At 36.1% G+C, this 19,720-nt stretch overlaps 1 protein-coding gene across 1 annotated transcript in view; it reads left to right on the top strand.

Moving 5' to 3' along the window:
• The window catches only part of LOC114531487, a 349,117-nt gene that overhangs the window by 283,624 nt on the left and 45,773 nt on the right, over positions 1-19,720 (top strand). The window contains exons 86-87 of the mRNA XM_028553090.1: positions 2,916-3,038; positions 3,289-3,606. Of these exons, the coding sequence (XP_028408891.1) occupies positions 2,916-3,038; positions 3,289-3,606 (441 nt within the window). The remainder of the gene's footprint in view (positions 1-2,915; positions 3,039-3,288; positions 3,607-19,720) is intronic.

The following is a 19,720-nucleotide window of genomic DNA, read 5'->3' as shown; positions in this document are numbered from 1 at the left end:
GCACGATTGTGATGGACCAAATGTAAGACCAAGGTGGTTTTACAATTCTACCACGAGACATTTAAAAGCTATTTCAATGGATCGTGTTTTGGGATTGTGTCTATCTCCTTGGCAATATGGTAGTTTCATTAACATGGAAGCGTTCGCTGGTTTGCGTGTTTGTGACACGGAGAACAAGATGTCACTGAAATTAGGTGATTGTTAAGAATATTTTATCATAATTAAATCGGTAACATTGCTTTTAATTATTTTATTGTTAGAAATTCTCGTGTAAGATCAACGTTGAGAAGACGTAAACGATTCACCATTTAAAAATTAAATTCCGGTATACACAACTTAAACCATTAGTGAACACGTGCATATTACAGGCTATTTGAAGCTATAAATAGGGTAAAAAAGTGTATAAAAAAGGTCTTTCCCATAAGCACCCGACCTTCCAAAGTTCAAGTGGTATAACATGATGTTTAATGTATAATAACTGCCTAAAATAGACCAAAACGCGTTTCGACCTCTCGTCTCGCTCATACTAACTCTCCTGGCAAAGGCCCTAAGGTGAAAACGTCCAGAAGTGTTTTGGAAGGTTGAGCTTCTAATGAACATGTAATTTAATAAGCAGTAAACACGGCGAGAGTCGATTCCTAGGTATTACTTGCATGTATATTGATTAGTATAATTATGAAACAATATCGTGTTGATCACGCGTAATCATGGAGTTTTAAAGCCCTCTACGCGTGGACCCCTTGTCCAATAGGGAAGCAGAAAAGAGGAATTTTGACACTAGGTATTTAACAATAATAATTGTAAAAAAACGTATGTATGGGAGTGCTAAATATAATTATTATAATAATATTATTCACCAAAACAATAACAAGCTTGAGAAAATCAACTGTATAATTATCAAATTAATTAAATTTATTAAAGTTTAAATTATTCTTTTCCTAGATATCGATGAATGTTTTTTGAAAATGGACAACTGCGACAAAAATTCCAGGTGTATTAACACTGTTGGTGGTTTTTCATGCGAGTGTAATGAAGGTTATACTGGAAGTGGCATTAATTGCACTGGTTAGTCATTCACGTTCGTAGTGGGATCTAATTAAATAAACAAACCCAGTTTTAATGTTAGTTGGCGTCTTAGCGAGGTTCTTGAATGAATCAATAAAAAGCTAATGAAGGTCTAAGCCAACATCGCGACTATCTAAAAAACAATGGCTTCAGCAAATTTCATCGTTACACGCTGCTCATTTTTGCATTAACAAAGGAAATAAAAAAGACATATAATTTTATTAAGTTAAGCAGATTATATTATTATTTCTATAGCTAGCCTTATCAATATAGTAAGTAATGGGCGCGAGTTATTGTATATTCAATACAACCCGGCCGCGAGTGTTTTAAACAACTCGTGAAAAGAATAGTTGTTGTATTTTTCGATAAAAGGGTTGTAACTGATTTGCATATTTGTTTCTCTTATTTGTTTTGTGTAAACAGCATGTGAATATGTCCTAATTCACGTAATTTGATTGGGTATACACCTCATTAATTATTCATGAATTTCACAATCTATAGCACATGCATCTGTTCTAGATATAGACGAATGTTCTCTATCTACTGACAACTGCCTTCCCAATTCAAGCTGCATCAACACGGACGGATCTTATCGATGTATTTGTGATGATCAAGAAGATGGAAATGGAACTTCTTGCAAAGGTAAAAAATTCGCAACTTGATATTTAAAGCATATTATAATTGTAGATTGATTTATATGCTACATATTTTGCTATCGTTTTACAGCTTAATTAACTAACTTTAAAATTATTTTGAAATTACCAACAAAACCACAGTGCAGTGTAGGTGACTAGACTAATTTCCTACTTCGGCGATAAAAAGTATATTTTCTAAAAGTGCTTGATAAAGTTAGTAAAACTGTCAAGTTTGGCTGCGAATTAGTTGATTTGCACATTTCCACACGTAATACAAAAGCATACTAAATTTGCCAACTTCGCATGGCTATATTACCCGTCCTTTACAAAATTTTGCAGCCAAACTTTGCATTTGCACTAACTTAAGTAAGACCCTCCTAACTGTGATGATTTATTTTCTCCTAGTTACTTCGCTCAGAAATTAGTCTAAAACGCAAGTCGTCCATTGATAACACACGTTTCTCTATTCATAACTGAAAAAAATTGCTCAGATAAAATGCCGAACGTGATAAATCCTTCATAATACGTTATAATTCCGAAAACAGGCTTGATTCCTTTGCAGGAAAATATATCAGATTAATAGGACCATCAAGTTTAAATGGAACTGGTCTTGTGGAAGTATTCAATAATGGAAAATGGGGAAGAATTTGTGATTATTACTGGAATATATATGATGCTTTTGTTGCATGTCGTCAACTTGGCTATTTGTATGCTGTTAGAGCTTTTCAAAGGAGGCGCGCTCCATTTCCCTCCAGGCGGATTTCGTTATACGAGGTTCATTGTATTGGGTATGAGCAAAGTCTGTTTAGTTGTTTTCGCCACATTCGAGAAGATGGGGGTTATGTCAGCTCCTATAGAAGAGATGCTGGAATAGAATGTACTTCAACAGGTATCATTGTCCATGATAACTTTGATGAGGAGTTATGCAAACCATCCAATGTGTGCAACCATTAAAAATTTCTTTTGATGCTCTGGTTTCATTATTCTTCGCAGATATAGATGAATGTCAGAACGATTGGCAATGTCTAGCCTCTAATACTAGGTGTATTAACACTTGGGGAAGTTTCATATGTCAATGTAAAACCGGTTATACAGGAAATGGTTTGATCTGCAATGGTAGGTTTTTGCAATGCTCACAATGAGTTGAAATCGGTACGTTAGCGATTGTTTTTGACGTATTACGGTCTAATTTGAATAATTATTATTATTCTTTAGATATCGATGAATGTTCTTTATCATTGGACAAATGTCTGCCTAGCTCAAATTGCACCAACACTGCTGGATCGTATTTTTGCAGTTGTGACAAGGGATATTTTTGGAATGGATCCGCTTGCCGTGGTAAACAGCAAAGCCTCTGCATGATATCTTATACAAACTATATATTGATCCATTGCAAACTTGCGTTATACATTTTGACTATATTATGTGTGACCCAATAGTGACGTAGTCGACCCTGTATTTACGGGTATTTGTGAATATTACTTCTATTACAACAAAGGGAAGTGGCTTCACAAAATAATCGGGTCCCTGAGAAGTTTAAGCGAAATTCAATTGCGCTAAGGGTTTTTCACTTTTTCTTTATTATTAGCAATGTCTGTCAGGTTACAAGGGGCATCAAGTTTTAATGGTTCTGGTCTCGTGGAGGTTTTCTACGATGGACTGTGGGGAGCAGTCTGTGGGGATGGCTGGGATAGGAATGCTGCCGAGGTTGTGTGTCGAGAACTTGGTTATGATCATGTTTTAAACGTTCTTAAAAGTCAAACACAACAAAACGTTTCAACAGCTATGTGGTTGGGAAAAATATCTTGTACTGGTAATGAAAAAAATATAACCAGTTGTTCACACGACGGCTGGACAAACCATACATGTAGCAATTCCGAATTCGCTGCTGTTGAATGTTTAAAAGGTGACATTCTAAGATTTCATTTATTTTTGTGCATTGTTTTTGCTAAATAATTTGCTGTTGAAATATATAAAAAGGTTTAGAATTTATCCTTTGTTAATGTCGTATATGCATGGGCAATCATTATTTAACCGAAATTTATATATAGCGGATATAAAAGTACTTCGTCGCTTCCCATGCTTCCTTTTTTTGTAATATTAGAAAGAATATATTCTACTCTGTTATATTTACATAGATATAGATGAATGTTCTCGAAGTTTGGACAACTGTGGTGTTAATTCTCGTTGCATTGATACAGTTGAAAGTTTTGAGTGCATATGTAATCATGCTTACACAGGAGACGGAGTTAGTTGCGAAGGTTAGCACTTTACATGCTCCTGCTATAACAGTGCGAAACACAACACATGCAGTGTCACAATACCTCGGTGTAATTCCTAATCTCTCAGCGAAATCGGTGCCCTCGCCCGGCTCGGGCAATATTCTTCTTTGGAATAATTATTGTATGAGTAGTATTTATGCCATTGAAATATCTGTCACGAAGTTTATAACCTGCATGCTCACTCATTTATTTCAAATGAAACATTTCAAATTTGGTATGGTGTTTCCAACCATTCCTAGTTTCAAATTTAGTACTAGTGTAATAGGAGAATAGTCCACTCCAGATTGAATGATCCGGATTCCATTTCTCTAAAATACGTTGTAACGTTCTGTTAAATTTTTTTCCCGTATACAATTAGCAGTGTTGATAAATTTTTCAATGTTCAATTTTTCAAAATTTTTCAAAAAGTATCACGTTTATTCCAGATATTAACGAGTGTATCGAACAAGAGGTGTCATGTGATTCCAATGCAGATTGTTTAAACACAAATGGATCGTTTGAGTGCAGATGCAAAGAGGGCTTCACAGGAGATGGGCATAATTGTGAAGGTATCTATTTTTAACAATCAATGTTAATAATTTAGACCGTACATTTAGTATTAGTTATACATGCACGGAATTTGTTAGGAGCCAAATGCTGAAATTTTGAAAGGTATTTTTATTTCTGTATTCAAAAAAATTGAAAAGTATTTGGAGACGTGCTTTGATATTTCCACTATTTTATTACCAGCAGAAGAAGACATCCTCCAGCGGAAATCAGGATCACCTGAAAACAAATTTTCGTCTTTTCCGAACTTTGCTTACATCATCGTTGGTCTAATTTTATTACTTGGAATAATACTGCTGGTAATATTGATACGAAGACGACGTAGACGATCGCAAAGAGCATTCCCTGAAAATGAAAATTTACAGTTGGTGTCAAAAGACCATTTACATTCTGGAATTGGTGACGACAATAAGAATCAAGGATCAGCTGTTAGCAAAACTGTCAAATTGAGTGATGAAAGATGTGAGCTAATAGACCAAGATGAACTCAATAAAGTCACCGAATGCTAGAGCAATTGAGGTTTTGAAAAAGTGATCATTGAACAGTGATCATTTAACGCTGTTTTAGATATCACTGAAATAAGCGAGAATTCATTAATATGCATTTTAACTATAGTACGTCTAGTATATATTTTTTTCTTCACTTTTTAGCACAACTCAGTTTGTCATCCTAGTTTATCGTAGTAGAAAATAGTACCATAATAAACCAAGAAGAACTCAATGAAGTCACTGAATGCTAAGGCAATTGAGGTTCTGAAAACTTTTTGGCTATTTAAGATTTAATGGGAAAAGTAAGAATTCATTATGCATGTTTACTAAAGTAAGTCTAGTATTTTTTTTCCGTTTTTTTACTTTTCAGCACAACTCAAGTTTTTATCGTTATTTCAAGAAAATTTTATTAAGCGTAATTATACGCACTTACGTAAGCAAAATGAAATTCTATGCTATTAATGGTTTTGTGTAAGTGTAAATTTCCGTTTCCATGAACGCACGTGAAAGTCTTTTAAACAAGTGGAGTTGTTTAGGAGAAGAGTAAACAATGTCGCACTGCACACTGTGAACAACATTATTCTCAAATAATTGTTGAATTTTATTGAACCATCAACTGTTGTTACAAAATTGTTAATATTCATGCAGCATCATTGATGGTCGAACAAGGTTTTAACAACATTGTTAACAGCACATGTCTATGGGCTCATTGACATAGCACAAGATTGTTCACTCCTGATGCGACAACAAGACAATGATTTTCCCGTGTAGCAGTTCATCAGCAGTTTGGCGTTTGCCGGCATAATTTGTAAACGAAAATCTCCAGCGCATGTCATAAGTCTCATAAGTTTTGCCAAATACCACTACAGTAGTTCAGCTTTACATCAATATCACGAGTTTTTATGTAGAATTATTTGACAGGATAATTACTCCAAAGCAGGATTCCGTCTTTCGCTAAATACAACAGTCAAAGGGCTTTTGTTTTCTTGTATCTCTTGCTGATATCTTGCAGGGATTATAAACGCGTTTTAATAATCATGGAAGTTGAAACTAGCTTTTATATAATTGTTATTTTAAAATTGGTTTTCTTTTGTCTACCTTCGTGCACGCAGAGGTAAAATTCTTAGTGTTCCCAATTTTCTTCGATATATATTACAAACAGTGCAATATTCCAAAAGCAAAAACATCGTTCTTTTGTCTAAAATGACTCTTCTTCGCAAAGTTCACGCTCACCAGTGCGTTTTTTGAGACACTTTGTATATCTCGTACGCAATAACCTTAACTTTTATTCTAAATCAAGCTTGACTTTTATAGTACGTTCTAGTAGTTCTATACAGTTCTAAGAGGAAAAACCGTGCATGGTAATTATTACTGTATAATAGCTATTGTGATTGTTTTAGGACATATATTAACGAGTCGGGCCCCCCACTGACTGCCGTCTATCGCCACGATTCTTAAAGAAAAACGGCGTGTCAGTGTATCACATAAAAAAATTCAGGTTAAAAAAAATGGTTATGCCAAAGATAGGCCCAGGGTATGAGGTTGATTGCAAAGAAAATGCAGCATTAATGATGGTAGATCAAATAATGGAACATCCATCGACCATGGTGGCTGAATTTTCCATTCTATTATCCACGTTCTATTACCTCTATATAACGAACATAACTAAGTTATTCTTAGTAATTCTTGCATGAAGTTCTACGCGTCCTAAGTTTTGTATTTAAAACAAAATGTCCGGAAAACGAAAGTACAAATATACCAAAGAGCCCCATCTTTGTCCGTTACGCCTTTCGGAGGTTTATTAATGCATTTAGACTACTTAACTTGGTTTACTGAAAAGAAAATGCCAGCGGAGCAGAATCATATATAGACACGTTATTCAATACAAAATGGCGGGAGGTAAGAAAAATAAGTGGAAGGCGATGATATTGCATGATGGTGTGCAAGTGTAAATTTCCGTTTGCATTTACACCCAGTCTGATATTAGCTGAATTCATAATAGAGACATAAGAGTTGATTGTAAAAACCTGTCTGGGGGTCTGTGTGAATGGCCCACAAGTAATAAACAATATTAATCATGCATGCAGCAACATTGATGGTTCGAGAAGGTTCAACATGGCAACAGCATTGTTAAAAACACATGTTCATGGGCTCTAGCACATTATTGTTCACTCCTGTTGCGACAATTTTTTTTGCCGTGTAGTGATTCGTCATGTAATATAATAGTTGTAATCTGTATCAAAACTTAAACACTAAAGTCGTTAATAACTGAATATTGGTACACTACGCTATTATTCGAGCACTGTGGGAGGGCAACCTCAAACAATCAATCTTTATAGAAGCATATATTGATTGCATGCTAGTGGTGAAATCGGCGGGCAGTATTCAGGTAAACTAGATTTGCAGGCTTTCGTGCCATGCAGCTGTTTGAATGTGGCAGGGTGTGTTCGAAAATCAGTATGTGTCACGTTTACCCGTATAAATTTTTATGTCTGAACGGCTGATCGAGTATATGTACGTAGTCGTTCAAGCATTAAATTTTGCCCAGCATTAGACTAACGGATAGGCCAAGCTGAATTTACTGCTTTGCTAAATATTTAGAATATCGCGAGTTTCATATAGAGGGGAGTTATTCACGAAATCACCATTAAAATGTCAACCTGATACATCATTAATTTTCTTTATTTTAAACTGCATTTAACTTTCTCTTGTTTGAAAACAATATAATAGCCATGTGATTTACACCATGAGTAAAAAAAATGATTAGTAGTTTAGTTACGGCTACGGAGGTTTATTACTGTACCAAGATATTTAGCTTGGTTTAATTGCATCATTTGAAGGCGTCGTAACTGGTAAGAATGGCAACGCTATTTTGGGACCACAGAATATGCATGGCCAATGTCTCGCATGTCTCGCTTCTTTGTTTTTTACGCGCGTGTTTTTATCAACATTGGTGATTGCATGGTTGTGGCTTAATCGCCGGGCAAGTAATCAGGGAAAGCCAGATTTGCTAGCCTGCTCACAGACTGAATTAGGGGGCTGGAAATTAAAAGGGGCGGTCTACTAATTCAGTCTGCTGGCAAGCTCACGACTTTCGTGTCATAGCAAGACAAACGTTGACCTATACGTCACAATCAAACCTACTAACAATTTGCATCAAATAACACGCCCCTTGGACTTCGACATCCGGCAGGAATTTGAACAGTTCACAAAATACAATGTAGCGTTTGATTCCCTGTTTAATATGACATTTAACGAGAGCAGGAAAATGTCTCTGAGTGCGTTGATCAAAGCTTGTGCGCTTGTTCTCTTTGCCTATTTTGCAACTGTTGAAAGTGCAGGTAAGTGATGTTTACATACGATAGATTACAATCATGTCGTTGACAACTCCTGCTAGCTGTAATCAAATTTTCTTGTGCAGAACATTCAGTCTGGCCAGCCGATTAGGAGATGCGAAAATCGCACCGGTCTACATCACTCCGGCTAAATGTATAACCTTAAATGCATGCGACCTTTATGATTGGAGTCACACGGCTAAATGAGGCCTTATGATTGGAGCAAACGCCAAACTGCGAATAAACTTTGTGTTTGAATCACACTGACATACAGTGTGCAGCAATTTCGTTTCATCGACATAAAGCTCGTTATATTCCGCATTGATGTAAGAAAGCAAAAGCCATTGCATTAGTAGCAGTGAATTAATCTTTCCATATGATCTGTTTGTCGTTTGCTACAGAAAGTTTAATGCCTGAATGACTGCATACACTCTCAGGCGTTAAGGCATTAATTAATAGTAAACGATTATGACTTAACGATGTTGTGGCACTTTATGAGAGTGTACACGCGAACACTCACAGCTTATATGAAAATGCAATATCAGCTAAATGTCAGAGGTTCTTAGCACAATTGAAACGTTTGGAAGTCATCGCAGCATATTTTTCCACAGCTTATTTAAAGCAAAACATTTGACTAGCGACGTCGAGCTAACAGAGTCGTAGGATGCACCGGGCCACATGCACTGTTCTCGAAACATAGCGTAGTGTACCGTTATTCTGTATTTGTGTAGCGCTTAGTGAAATATACTGCTTTTAATTGTCCACTGATGGCGCCACTAGCGTGCAATCGCACGCGTCTTTAAACATTGATTCACGCTTATTTTATGTCATCAAACAGCCGTTGAATTGCATCATTTGAAGGCGTCGTAACTGGTAAACATTGATCTTATTTTATGTAATCAAACAGCCGTTAAATTGCATCATTTATGTAGGGTCGCAGCTCGAAACTAGATTTGTAGGTCTGTTTCAACCATGCAATAGCATATAGCTTCGTTCTTTAGAGAGCATAGAAAAGCATTATCCAATTGGACGAAAGCTTCCGAGCACTGCGACATATCCTCATCATTTGCATCACTAAAACATCGTTCTTTTGTCTAAAATGGCTCTTCTTCGTTAAATTCACGCTCCCCAGTGCGTTTTTTGAGAAATTTTGTATATATATATATACAGTCTCGTACGGAATAACCTTAACTTTTGTTCTATAAAATAAAGCTTGACTTCTATAGTTCTACTGTTCTGTACAGCTCTTAAGAGGAAAAGCCGTGCATTGTGGTGCATGTCATGATAATTATCACTGTATAATAGCTATTGTGATTCTTTTAGGAGATATTGCAGCTAATGCATACAGTATACTGTTGTTTTTAGATAATATTTGAAGCTAAAGGAAATTGTTTGTATACAGTTAGGATGGATTGTTTTCTTAATGAAAAAAACCACAATTAATACACAGTTTCAAGACATATACCGGAACAGATCGGATTGAAAAATAATTGAAACGGCCAGTTGGCAGTGGCGTAGCCAGCCTGACTATGCAAATTTTATGTTATTATCATTATTCATTTCTTTAGAAATTCATTCTTTTCTCAGTAAATGAGCACCTCAATATTAGCATAGCATGACTAAATTGTCGGGCCGCATGGCTACGCCACTGCCAGTTGGACATGTCATATAGGTAAAGATCACAGCTGAACCAGCTGGTATTATCAAATATTAGTTGTTTGGTATAAGACTAAGTGGCATTGCATTTAATGAGACGAATTACGCTGCAAGTGGAGATAATCAGCAGGATGCATGTTTCGCAATGTATTATATAACTCGTAACGAAAACAATAGCAATGTCATGTGATTTACATGCATGTATGAGATCAATATTCAGTATTATGCTGGTTTAGCTACGGCAACGGAGGTTTATTAATGCATTTAGACTACAATCCTACATTTAGCTTGGTTTACTGAATAGAAAATACCAGCGAAGCAGAATTATATAAATTATAGACACGTTATTTAATACAAATAACGGGAGGTAAGAAAAATAAGTGGAATGCGAGATGATATTGATTGTGTGCAAGTGTAAATTTCCGTTCGCACAACAACACATGTTCATGGGCTCTAGCACATTATTGTTCACTCCTGTTGCGACAAGTCGAAACCTGGTAATTTTTTTGTCGTCATGTAATAGTTGTGACCTGTATCAAAACTAAAACACTGAAGTCACTAATAACAGAATAATATTGGTACACTACGCTATGATTTGAGCACTTTGGGAGTGCAATCTAAAACGATCAATCCAGTCTATAAAAGCATATGATTGCATGCTAGTGGTGCAATCGGCGGGCAGTATTCAGGTAGTCGACTAGATTTGCAGGCTATCCTGTGCTGATGCTGGTGGAATGTGGCAGATTCGCTGATCTGGGCAAACTGTGTTCGAAAATCAGTATGTGTCACGTCGGTTTACTGGGTCGTTTTATAACGCGTCTATAAAATTCTTTATGTCTGAACGGCTGATCGAGTGTATGTAGTCGTTCAGGCATTAAATTTTGCACCGCATTAGACGGATAGGTCAAGCTGAATTTACTGCTTTGCTAAATTCAGAATATTGCGAGTTTTATGTAGAGGCGAGTTATTCACGAAATCGCCATAAAAATGTCAACCTAATACATAATTAATTTACTTCATTTTAAAGCATTTAACTTTCTCTTGTTTGAAAACAATATAATAGCCATGTGATATACACGATGAGTGTTAGTTTCAGGGTTTCTACCCATATTATTAAGCGTAATACGAATACCGTAATACTACAGTAGACATAAGCGAAATGGATGCGATGACAATGGTGGTGTTTATAAATGTAAATTTCCGTTTGCATGCGCGTCTACTGTCTGATATTATATATTAGCTGAATTCATATTAAGAACAGGAAATTTAATTGTAAAAACGGTCTAAGGGGGCTGGCTTGGTCGGCGATTCTGGTTGACGGGATGAACTTGTCCTGTGTTTTTTTAAGTAACGGGGGAACGTAATCTGGGGGGACTCGTTAGACAGTTTACAATTCACGACGCGGCTAGAGAAGACGTAACTGTATGTGTTTGGTTGTGTTTTATCTGTCAGGTGGTGCTGCGTTTAATTTTATGCTTCGGTATATTGTGTAAACTAACTGGTTAAAAACGCCTTCCCCCATGCAGCCGCCCCTTAATACTTGGTAGGTAGGTAGGTCGATTTACATGTACAGATTTTACTTGGGTTCGTGGTTTTGAATGTCTAGGCTCTACTTTTACTACATATAATTATTTACTACAAATATACGAACGCTTCCCTACACTTCCTAGGGTTCGTCCTCTTTTTGTAATCCTTACAATACTACAACATTATTGATAACATAACCATTACGCTTTTAGAGTTCCTAGAATATATTTCTACTGCTGTTAAGTTGTGAACAAATTTATAATATTACATTGCCAAGCCAGTTATGGACCAAATCGTTGATCAGAAGAACAAATCATTTTGGTCCCACCTCTGTGCCCTGTGGTATTCATCTTTTGAGATTTATTCCAGCTATTTAATCCGATAATTATACCAAATCTGATCTGGATGTACCAAATCCGAAGATAATATCCAGGCTGTACCAACTCTGAAAGCAATATTCGCTGTTTTGAACTTCTAGAAACATAGCTTTGTAAAGTTTTAAACTTTTTTTGTAAAAAAGTACACTCAGTGTGAATATATAATTTGAGCGAATACATAATTAATTAATTCGGGCTCCACTTAGGGGCTATTTACATGAGCCCGGTTACCCGAGATTCAACGAAGCGTGAGAGGACTTTGAGGTATTGGAATAAGTCTTTTTGACACCAAACAAGCACATGCTATTGTTGTGGTGATTATACGACTGCCAGGATCGTGTTATCTGCTCATTTTAATACCTCAAAATCATCTCACGCTTCGTTGAATCTCGGGTAACCGGGCTCATGTAAACAGCCCCTTAGTTCGAATAATATAAACGTCGCGTGAAGATCAAAACCCTTTGGAAAATCAGTTAATCAGATTCTGATACATCCGTATAATATGTATTACTAACATGAGCGTATTTTGTTGGGCGTATTTTGTTAACCCTTCTTTGCAAAGAGTTTGGGATCGATGTAAGATGCACATCGGACATTAATCTGTTCAATGTTATGCCTTCAAAATCTTTGAATTCACTCGGTATTATCTAATTAACACTACGCAGGCCATAGCTCCACTTAATGTGATATTTCTGATATCATTGCCAATAAAAATCATAACATAGGCTAAACATGTGCAAGATCATGTTTTGAACATGTCCAAGATTGAACCGATGTTAACTAACAACAATCAAAGATTTTGGTTGAAATTAATATAGAATATATTTTTCTAACGTTCAGTTTAGTAAACCATTTTGAATGTTGGCAGTTTCCTATATAAGACTATTTGATTTCTGGAATTTAGGTAAAACTCTCAGGTTGCGGGGTCCATCCAGGTTAAACGGTACTGGTCGTGTGGAAATAATACATCAGGGAAGATGGGGAACAATTTGTGATGATAATTGGGATATAAATGATGCCCGCGTTGCATGTCGTCAACTTGGTTATCGGAATGCTCTAAGAGCTCTTCGAGAAGGAGATGTTCCTCGTGGTTCAGGACAGATTTGGTTGGACGAAGTTGGTTGTACTGGGAGTGAACAAAATTTAGAAAGTTGTCCTCATCACTATCGGGGATGGGGAGGACATGACTGCAGTCATTCTGAAGATGCTGGAGTAGAATGTACCTCCAGAGGTAGGTTTATTTTTTGCATGCTTTAATTTAACAATAGTTTGACTATCTTACACGTACAGCATTATATACGAACAACTGACTCGTGCAAGGTCAAGGTACGTTGTCATCAATTTGCACGTTTATATTCTCTATTACTGTAGTTACAATATATAACTTTATTTAATCTGTAATGCTTTAAAGTTCCCACCTCAGCGAGTATATATTGTGGAATTTTTCTTTTGTCTTTCATAATTGTAAATAGATGTCGATTATTGCACTTTGGGGTTGCACACATGCGGACGTAATTCCCAATGTATGGACACCGACAATGGTTTTACATGCAGATGTAATCAAGGTTTCACTGGGAACGGAATTACTTGCTATGGTAAGTAAAATATCTTTAATGACATGAGACATGAGTGGTTGAGAATTGTTCAGCCGAAGAAAGAATTGATCGCAAGCATCTGTCGTAAAGAAGCACAGCAGACTCGACATATCGTTTATTTGCCAGCTTTTGAAGCGTCGTGTCTTACGTACTAAGCGTCGTGTCTTTACGTTTAAAGCCCTCCATGGCCTATCTCCTACGTACTTGAAAGAGCTTATAAGCGTTAGGAAATCCAACAAATACCACCTTCGTTGTGATAATAATGGGTTGTTATTAACTCCACCTAGTTGTAAAACTTTAAGCACATTAGGGGACAGGGCATTCTCTTCAGCAGCTCCGAAACTTTGGAATGCCTTACCTTACGACATTAGAAATTGTGATTCATTGAGCAGTTTTAAATCGTTTATCAAAACGTTTCTATATCATATGGCTTTCTCTTAATTGTACATATATTCTAAATTGTTAGGTATAAGTTTTTTAATTTGTTATATTTTTAACTGTTTTAAGTTAAATTATTATTTTATTGCATGACATATGATTGTAATGCGCATTTGAAAATGTATATTGATATTTGCGCAATATAAATTAATAAATTATTATTATTATTATTATTATTACTATTTTGCGTCAAGATAGGCGGCAGTTACCATGTCTGAGCGCAGCTGTCCTAAGAAACAATAATGTAATCACATTAAGTTAATATCATCAACGTCCTCCACTGCCGAGGAAATTTTAAAAAAAGATTTATTCTTCTAATTATACCGCAGTTTTTTTGCTTGTGATGGTTCAGAAGTAACTGTTTCCACATTTCTTTTCTCGATGTCGCACGACAGGTTTAACTTCTTGCTGTTTTCGGTATTCGGAGATCTCTAATCTGTGTAGCTTTGTCATTGGTCAATATGTAGCGAGTGGAGCTTACTTCAGACAATAATAATATTATTAATAATAATTAAATTTTTCGTAGACATCGATGAATGTTCAACCTTAAACAACTGTCATTCAGAAGCTTTTTGCACAAACAGTTTTGGTTCTTATGGATGCACATGCAATGGTGGATTTACTGGAAACGGAACCTTTTGCCAAGGTATTTGCATCATTACTCTTCAAAACTAAATTAAATTTTCCTTGTTTGTTCCAACGCATTCAGCACAAACAGTGGGGGAAACAGCTTTGCCGTAAATAAAATGATATTATTTTTGTTTAGATGAGGATGAATGTTCTGATTCAACACACCGCTGCCCTTCAGAGACAAATTGCACCAACACTATTGGATCCTATCAATGCTGTGAAAGTTCAGGAAATGGTTCTATTTGCAGAGGTAACCGTAAACGATTCTTATATTGCGCCATCAACTAACCTTAAAGAGATATTAAGTCCGGGAAGATGCAACTTTTGACCTTAGGCCCGTCTCAGATCCGTTTCAAACGTTCGGTTAAGCTCAACAAAGTTCGACGTAATGCATTTATTACGAGCGCTCAATGCAACTGGTCAGCAGAAGTTACGGTGCAATTTTTTTCCACTAAATCGGTAAAATAGTAAAACAAGTTTTTCTCAGAAGGCACATTTGATTCGGCATATGATCGGTTCGACGTTTAAAAACAACGTCAAACTTTGTCGAGCTTGGTGCATGGATATTAAGTTCAACTCATGGAACGTTCACGTTTGAAACGGGCCTTAGATAACGCCCGCCAGCCCCACTTCCCCAGATATGATTAATGTCGTCGCAATTAAGATTAGCCCAAGAATACTTTTTGTTTTTTTCGATTTCTGTGTTTCTTGATTTTTGTATTTTTTAAAAGATTTCTTCTCCTGTTTTCACGGACGACCTCGGAAGATGACAATTATCCCCGAGCCGGTGCGAAGCACCGGCCGAGGGTACTAATTCCGCCCGGAGATTTTAATTACGCCTGGGAATGCAAATGCGAAATGAAAGTTGTCCGCCATTATGTCATGGACGTTGGGCGTTTTTGTAAGTTATGCGCATGCGTGAGTATAAGACGAGTTAAAACTGGTAACTGTAGCAATTAACGTTTACAAACGTGCGATTGGCTAAATTAAAATTTGGATCACGTCAGCATAACTGATATTTTGAATTATAAAACTTTTTTAAATAATATTTTTCATATGGATGGTCTTGAAAATATACGAAAAATTGACTCGTAATATTAATTAAAATATAATGTAAAAGATGCCTTTGGATAGAAAAAATTTCATTCAAAGGGATGGTAAAAAATCTACGATTTTGAAGCATTTTTAAAGTGGTTTTGAACAGGTAAATGGGTAGATTTTGTATTTTAAGCATACAAGTATTTTAAGCATCAACAAAAGTATGACACCTCTTTGAATTCATTCGTCAATTTCGTTGAAATGATTTTGATTTGAAAAGTAATTGAAATTTCGTTAAAAATTGTAGTATTTAAAACTATTCGTAGCACAATTATGATTATAGTCGAATTTGATAGCTCGAGAGTCGATTTTATAATTTTACCAAGATATAGGATTTTACTTTACGACTTCGATCATTCAGCAGAAACGAGTATTATAGCATTTCAGTGATGGAAATATATGTTTATTGCTTCAGCCGAGGGGACTTTGCATGCAATGTATTTCTAGTACGTAATTATCAAACCGGGAATACTCGCCTGCTTTGATAAAACGAGTCATTCGTTTAACGGGACAACTTGCCCATTTAGGCATAGGCTGTCTGACACAGATTAAAGCTGCATTATACTCACTTTGGCGGGCATTTGCCCTCTAAAGTTAATATAGTAGTAATACATTTGATGTTCTAGGACATAAATGTGTTTTTGGCTATCCCCAGAACACATTTTAACCCTCGCTACGCTTGGGCTAAAATGAGTTCAGATCCGGGCCAAAAACACATTTAGGCCCGCGAACATCAAGTCTATTGTTATATTAAACACCGGAAAGGTTGTTTGGAACAAAAAATTCTCCAGGGTCAAATGCGCAGTAGAATATTTCCTTTCCGGGCAAAAAAACACAAATTTGCAATATTTTTTACCGGAAAAAATCTTCCATTCCGAAATTTTATTTCCGGTGGGTAAACGAAGCTCGAGAAGTGGAAAGGGAAAAAAATTAATATCATAAGTCATTGGCATAATTATACAGTTTGAATTATGCTATTATATATTGTTCTAAATATTTCAATTGTCTCTGTATTTTCTCTTCCCATAATTTTAGATATGACTCTCAGGTTGCGAGGACCATCCAGGTTAAATGGCACTGGTCGTGTGGAAATATTCCATTCAGGAAAATGGGGGACAATTTGTCATGATGCATGGGACATAAATGATGCTCGCGTTGCATGTCGTCAACTTGGTTATCGGAATGCTCTTAGAGCTCTTCGAGGATGGAATGTTCCTGATGGTTCAGGACAGATTTGGTTGGACGAGGTTGATTGTGATGGGAGTGAACAAAATCTGGAAAGTTGTCCTCACCGCAATTGGGGAAGACATGACTGCAGTCATTATAAAGATGCTGGGGTGGAATGTACTTCACAAGGTAAAAGAGATTGTTGTTTAGAATTGTAGTTTAGATCATTTTTTCATATTATCATCCAGGAATTTAGTTCATTTTTTATATTATCATCAATGAATCATGTCTAAAATCTAAATCTAAATTTTTGAGTGTGAAAAAACTGAACTCGTGCATGTAAAACCCGATAGTGCACTCACAGAGTGCTTTAATCCTTAAATAATTATCTAGTTCAGGCCGACCGATTTCTATTCTAGGCTATACTCCACGTACAAAAAAATCCGTCAAGCAGAACTGAATATATAAATAAGCATGCACCCGCAATTATAGTTTTTTTCGACTCTGGGCAGGACTAAAAAAGCTTTTGTAGGACTAACCATGCAGCAATAATTCCGAACGTTTGCATGAAGTAGCTATATTACATAGCTATATTCGGACATGGTTAAATGTAATGAACAAATACAGGGCGGATTAATATAGTAAAGAGATCTACACTATAAGAAGTAATAATGGAGGTATAGTAACTTGATATATCCAAACCAGTGGAAAGAGGTTTTGTTGTATGATAAACATACATTATGAGATTCGCTATTTACTCTTTTGTGTTTTCGTGTTTTGTTTATAGATGTCAATTATTGCTCAATGGGATTGGACAATTGTGCATACTATTCGCAATGTATTAGCATGAACAATAGTTTCACATGCAGATGTAATCATGGTTTCACTGGGAACGGCTTTTCATGCTATGGTGAGTGCTCTTATTATGTAGCTTTGCAGAAATTTTTCCCAACAATTAATAGCGTTAAGGAATTGAGCCGGGGGATGCAAATGTGAAATTGTCGATATAATGAGGGAACTATCCCGTCTGCTATTCCGGCTGCAAATAATTGCAGAAAATGTTAAATCTCAATGTGGTTTTTATCCCAGCCATGGCAACTTGGATATAAAACTTTTCATTGAAAACTAGGCAGTTGCATGAGAAATATTTTATTAAAGGCCTTCGCCCTTGTCAACCAGAAGACCTCCTCCTGGTGTCAACGAATACTATACAGGGTGTCCCAAAAAAAAACGCAACCACTTAAATATGCAAGAATATTAATATATTGTTCGGGTTTGCACGATAGTTCAGCTAAAATGAGTTTTAGCATTGTAAATGAAGGATTAAGAGCCATTTTCAATTCCCAGAGGTGCTTATCTATTGTGCTTTAGAGCTGTATTAATGTTCTGCATATTTAAGTGGTTGCTCATTTTTTGGGACACCCTGTACATTGATTATTGCCTTCCAATATCAGAGGTGCTATTTATGCAGTTTCAAGGGTCTATATGTAAGGGGTGATATCGCGGGAACAATAATTAGGGTGGTGGGTGTTTATTCATGTATTTAATTCTGCCCAACGGATTTCATTTGTATGCTGACGCCACTTATTTGAATAAACACATAATTATAAGGATTAAATCTTTGCGTCTTTCTGAAGTCTTTCTGCGACCAAGCAATCATGCACATGTTCTGCTGGTAGGGACTATAGCTACTGTAGCTGAGATCTAGACTGGGTCATTTACGCAGCCTATATAATAACTGTAAACGTCCCGTGTGTTTTCGATACATTAAATGAACAAACTAAAAAGATTATTAGAGCGGGCAGTGTCCTTAGGATCGACATTTAGGTGATTTAATAATATTTCCCCCTAGACATCAACGAATGTTCAACAGTAAACAATTGTCATTCCGAAGCTTTTTGCACAAACACTCCTGGGTCTTATCGATGCACGTGTAATGGTGGATATACTGGAAATGGAACATTCTGCCAAGGTATTTATATGACTATTTTCAGAGTAAATTTTCTTTCCTTAGCAAAAAAATTCAGGGAAAATGTAAAGATATCCGGCTTTTTCATGGACAAAATGTTTTCAGTTTTGAAATTTATATATTAAATTTTTGTTTAGATGAAGATGAATGTTCTGATTCAACACACCGCTGTCCTTCAGAGACAAGTTGCACAAATACAAATGGATCCTATCAATGCTGTGAAACACAAAGTTCCGGAAATGGTTTTATTTGCAAAGGTGACGTAAAGATTAATCTTATATTGCGCCATCAACCATTGTTGAAGAGTATACTTACAAGTAGCCGATTATAAAAACGTCGCAATTACTTTAGACAAACCTTATAGTTATAAACCTCGGATGCTTAATGATCGATTAATTGTTTTGATACGAAGAAATATTTTTTCTCTTTTACTCACAGCATGAAATTCTCTCAAAAATGTTTTTTCTCTTTTACCATTTCATACAAATTTTAACCACAAAAATAGAAATAATAAGATTATTTAAGGATTTAAAAAGGTTATTTATTTTCTTAAACTCAGGCCTCGTAATACATTCGCGCATTGGCGCAAATGCCAGTCATTAATACCATGCACCTACATGTCCATACATCAAGTAAAGATGTAGAAATGCAACGGAGAATAAACAGCCAGTATTAAGATACTGCAAAAATGGTTGATTGTTGCATTTATACTTTTCGCTTTTGCCCAACTACTTTTATACTCTTCTTCTACTCTGCGCCAGTAGTAATTTCGGGTTGAAGTTAAGAGGCGGGTTGGCACAGATTAAAGCTCCATTAAACACCGGAAAGTTTTATTCATAACCAAAATTTTCCTGCATCGGCTGCTCAGTAAAAGCGTTAAATATCATTTGGAAATACTTCTGTTTCGAGGAA

The sequence above is a fragment of the Dendronephthya gigantea genome, unplaced genomic scaffold (assembly GCF_004324835.1).
Source record: "Dendronephthya gigantea isolate DGI-Jeju-01 unplaced genomic scaffold, DenGig_1.0 000072F, whole genome shotgun sequence".
Classification (NCBI taxonomy): Eukaryota; Metazoa; Cnidaria; class Anthozoa; order Malacalcyonacea; family Nephtheidae; genus Dendronephthya; species Dendronephthya gigantea.
Note: the sequence above shows the minus strand (reverse complement) of the source record. Positions and strands in the feature narration are given on the sequence as shown.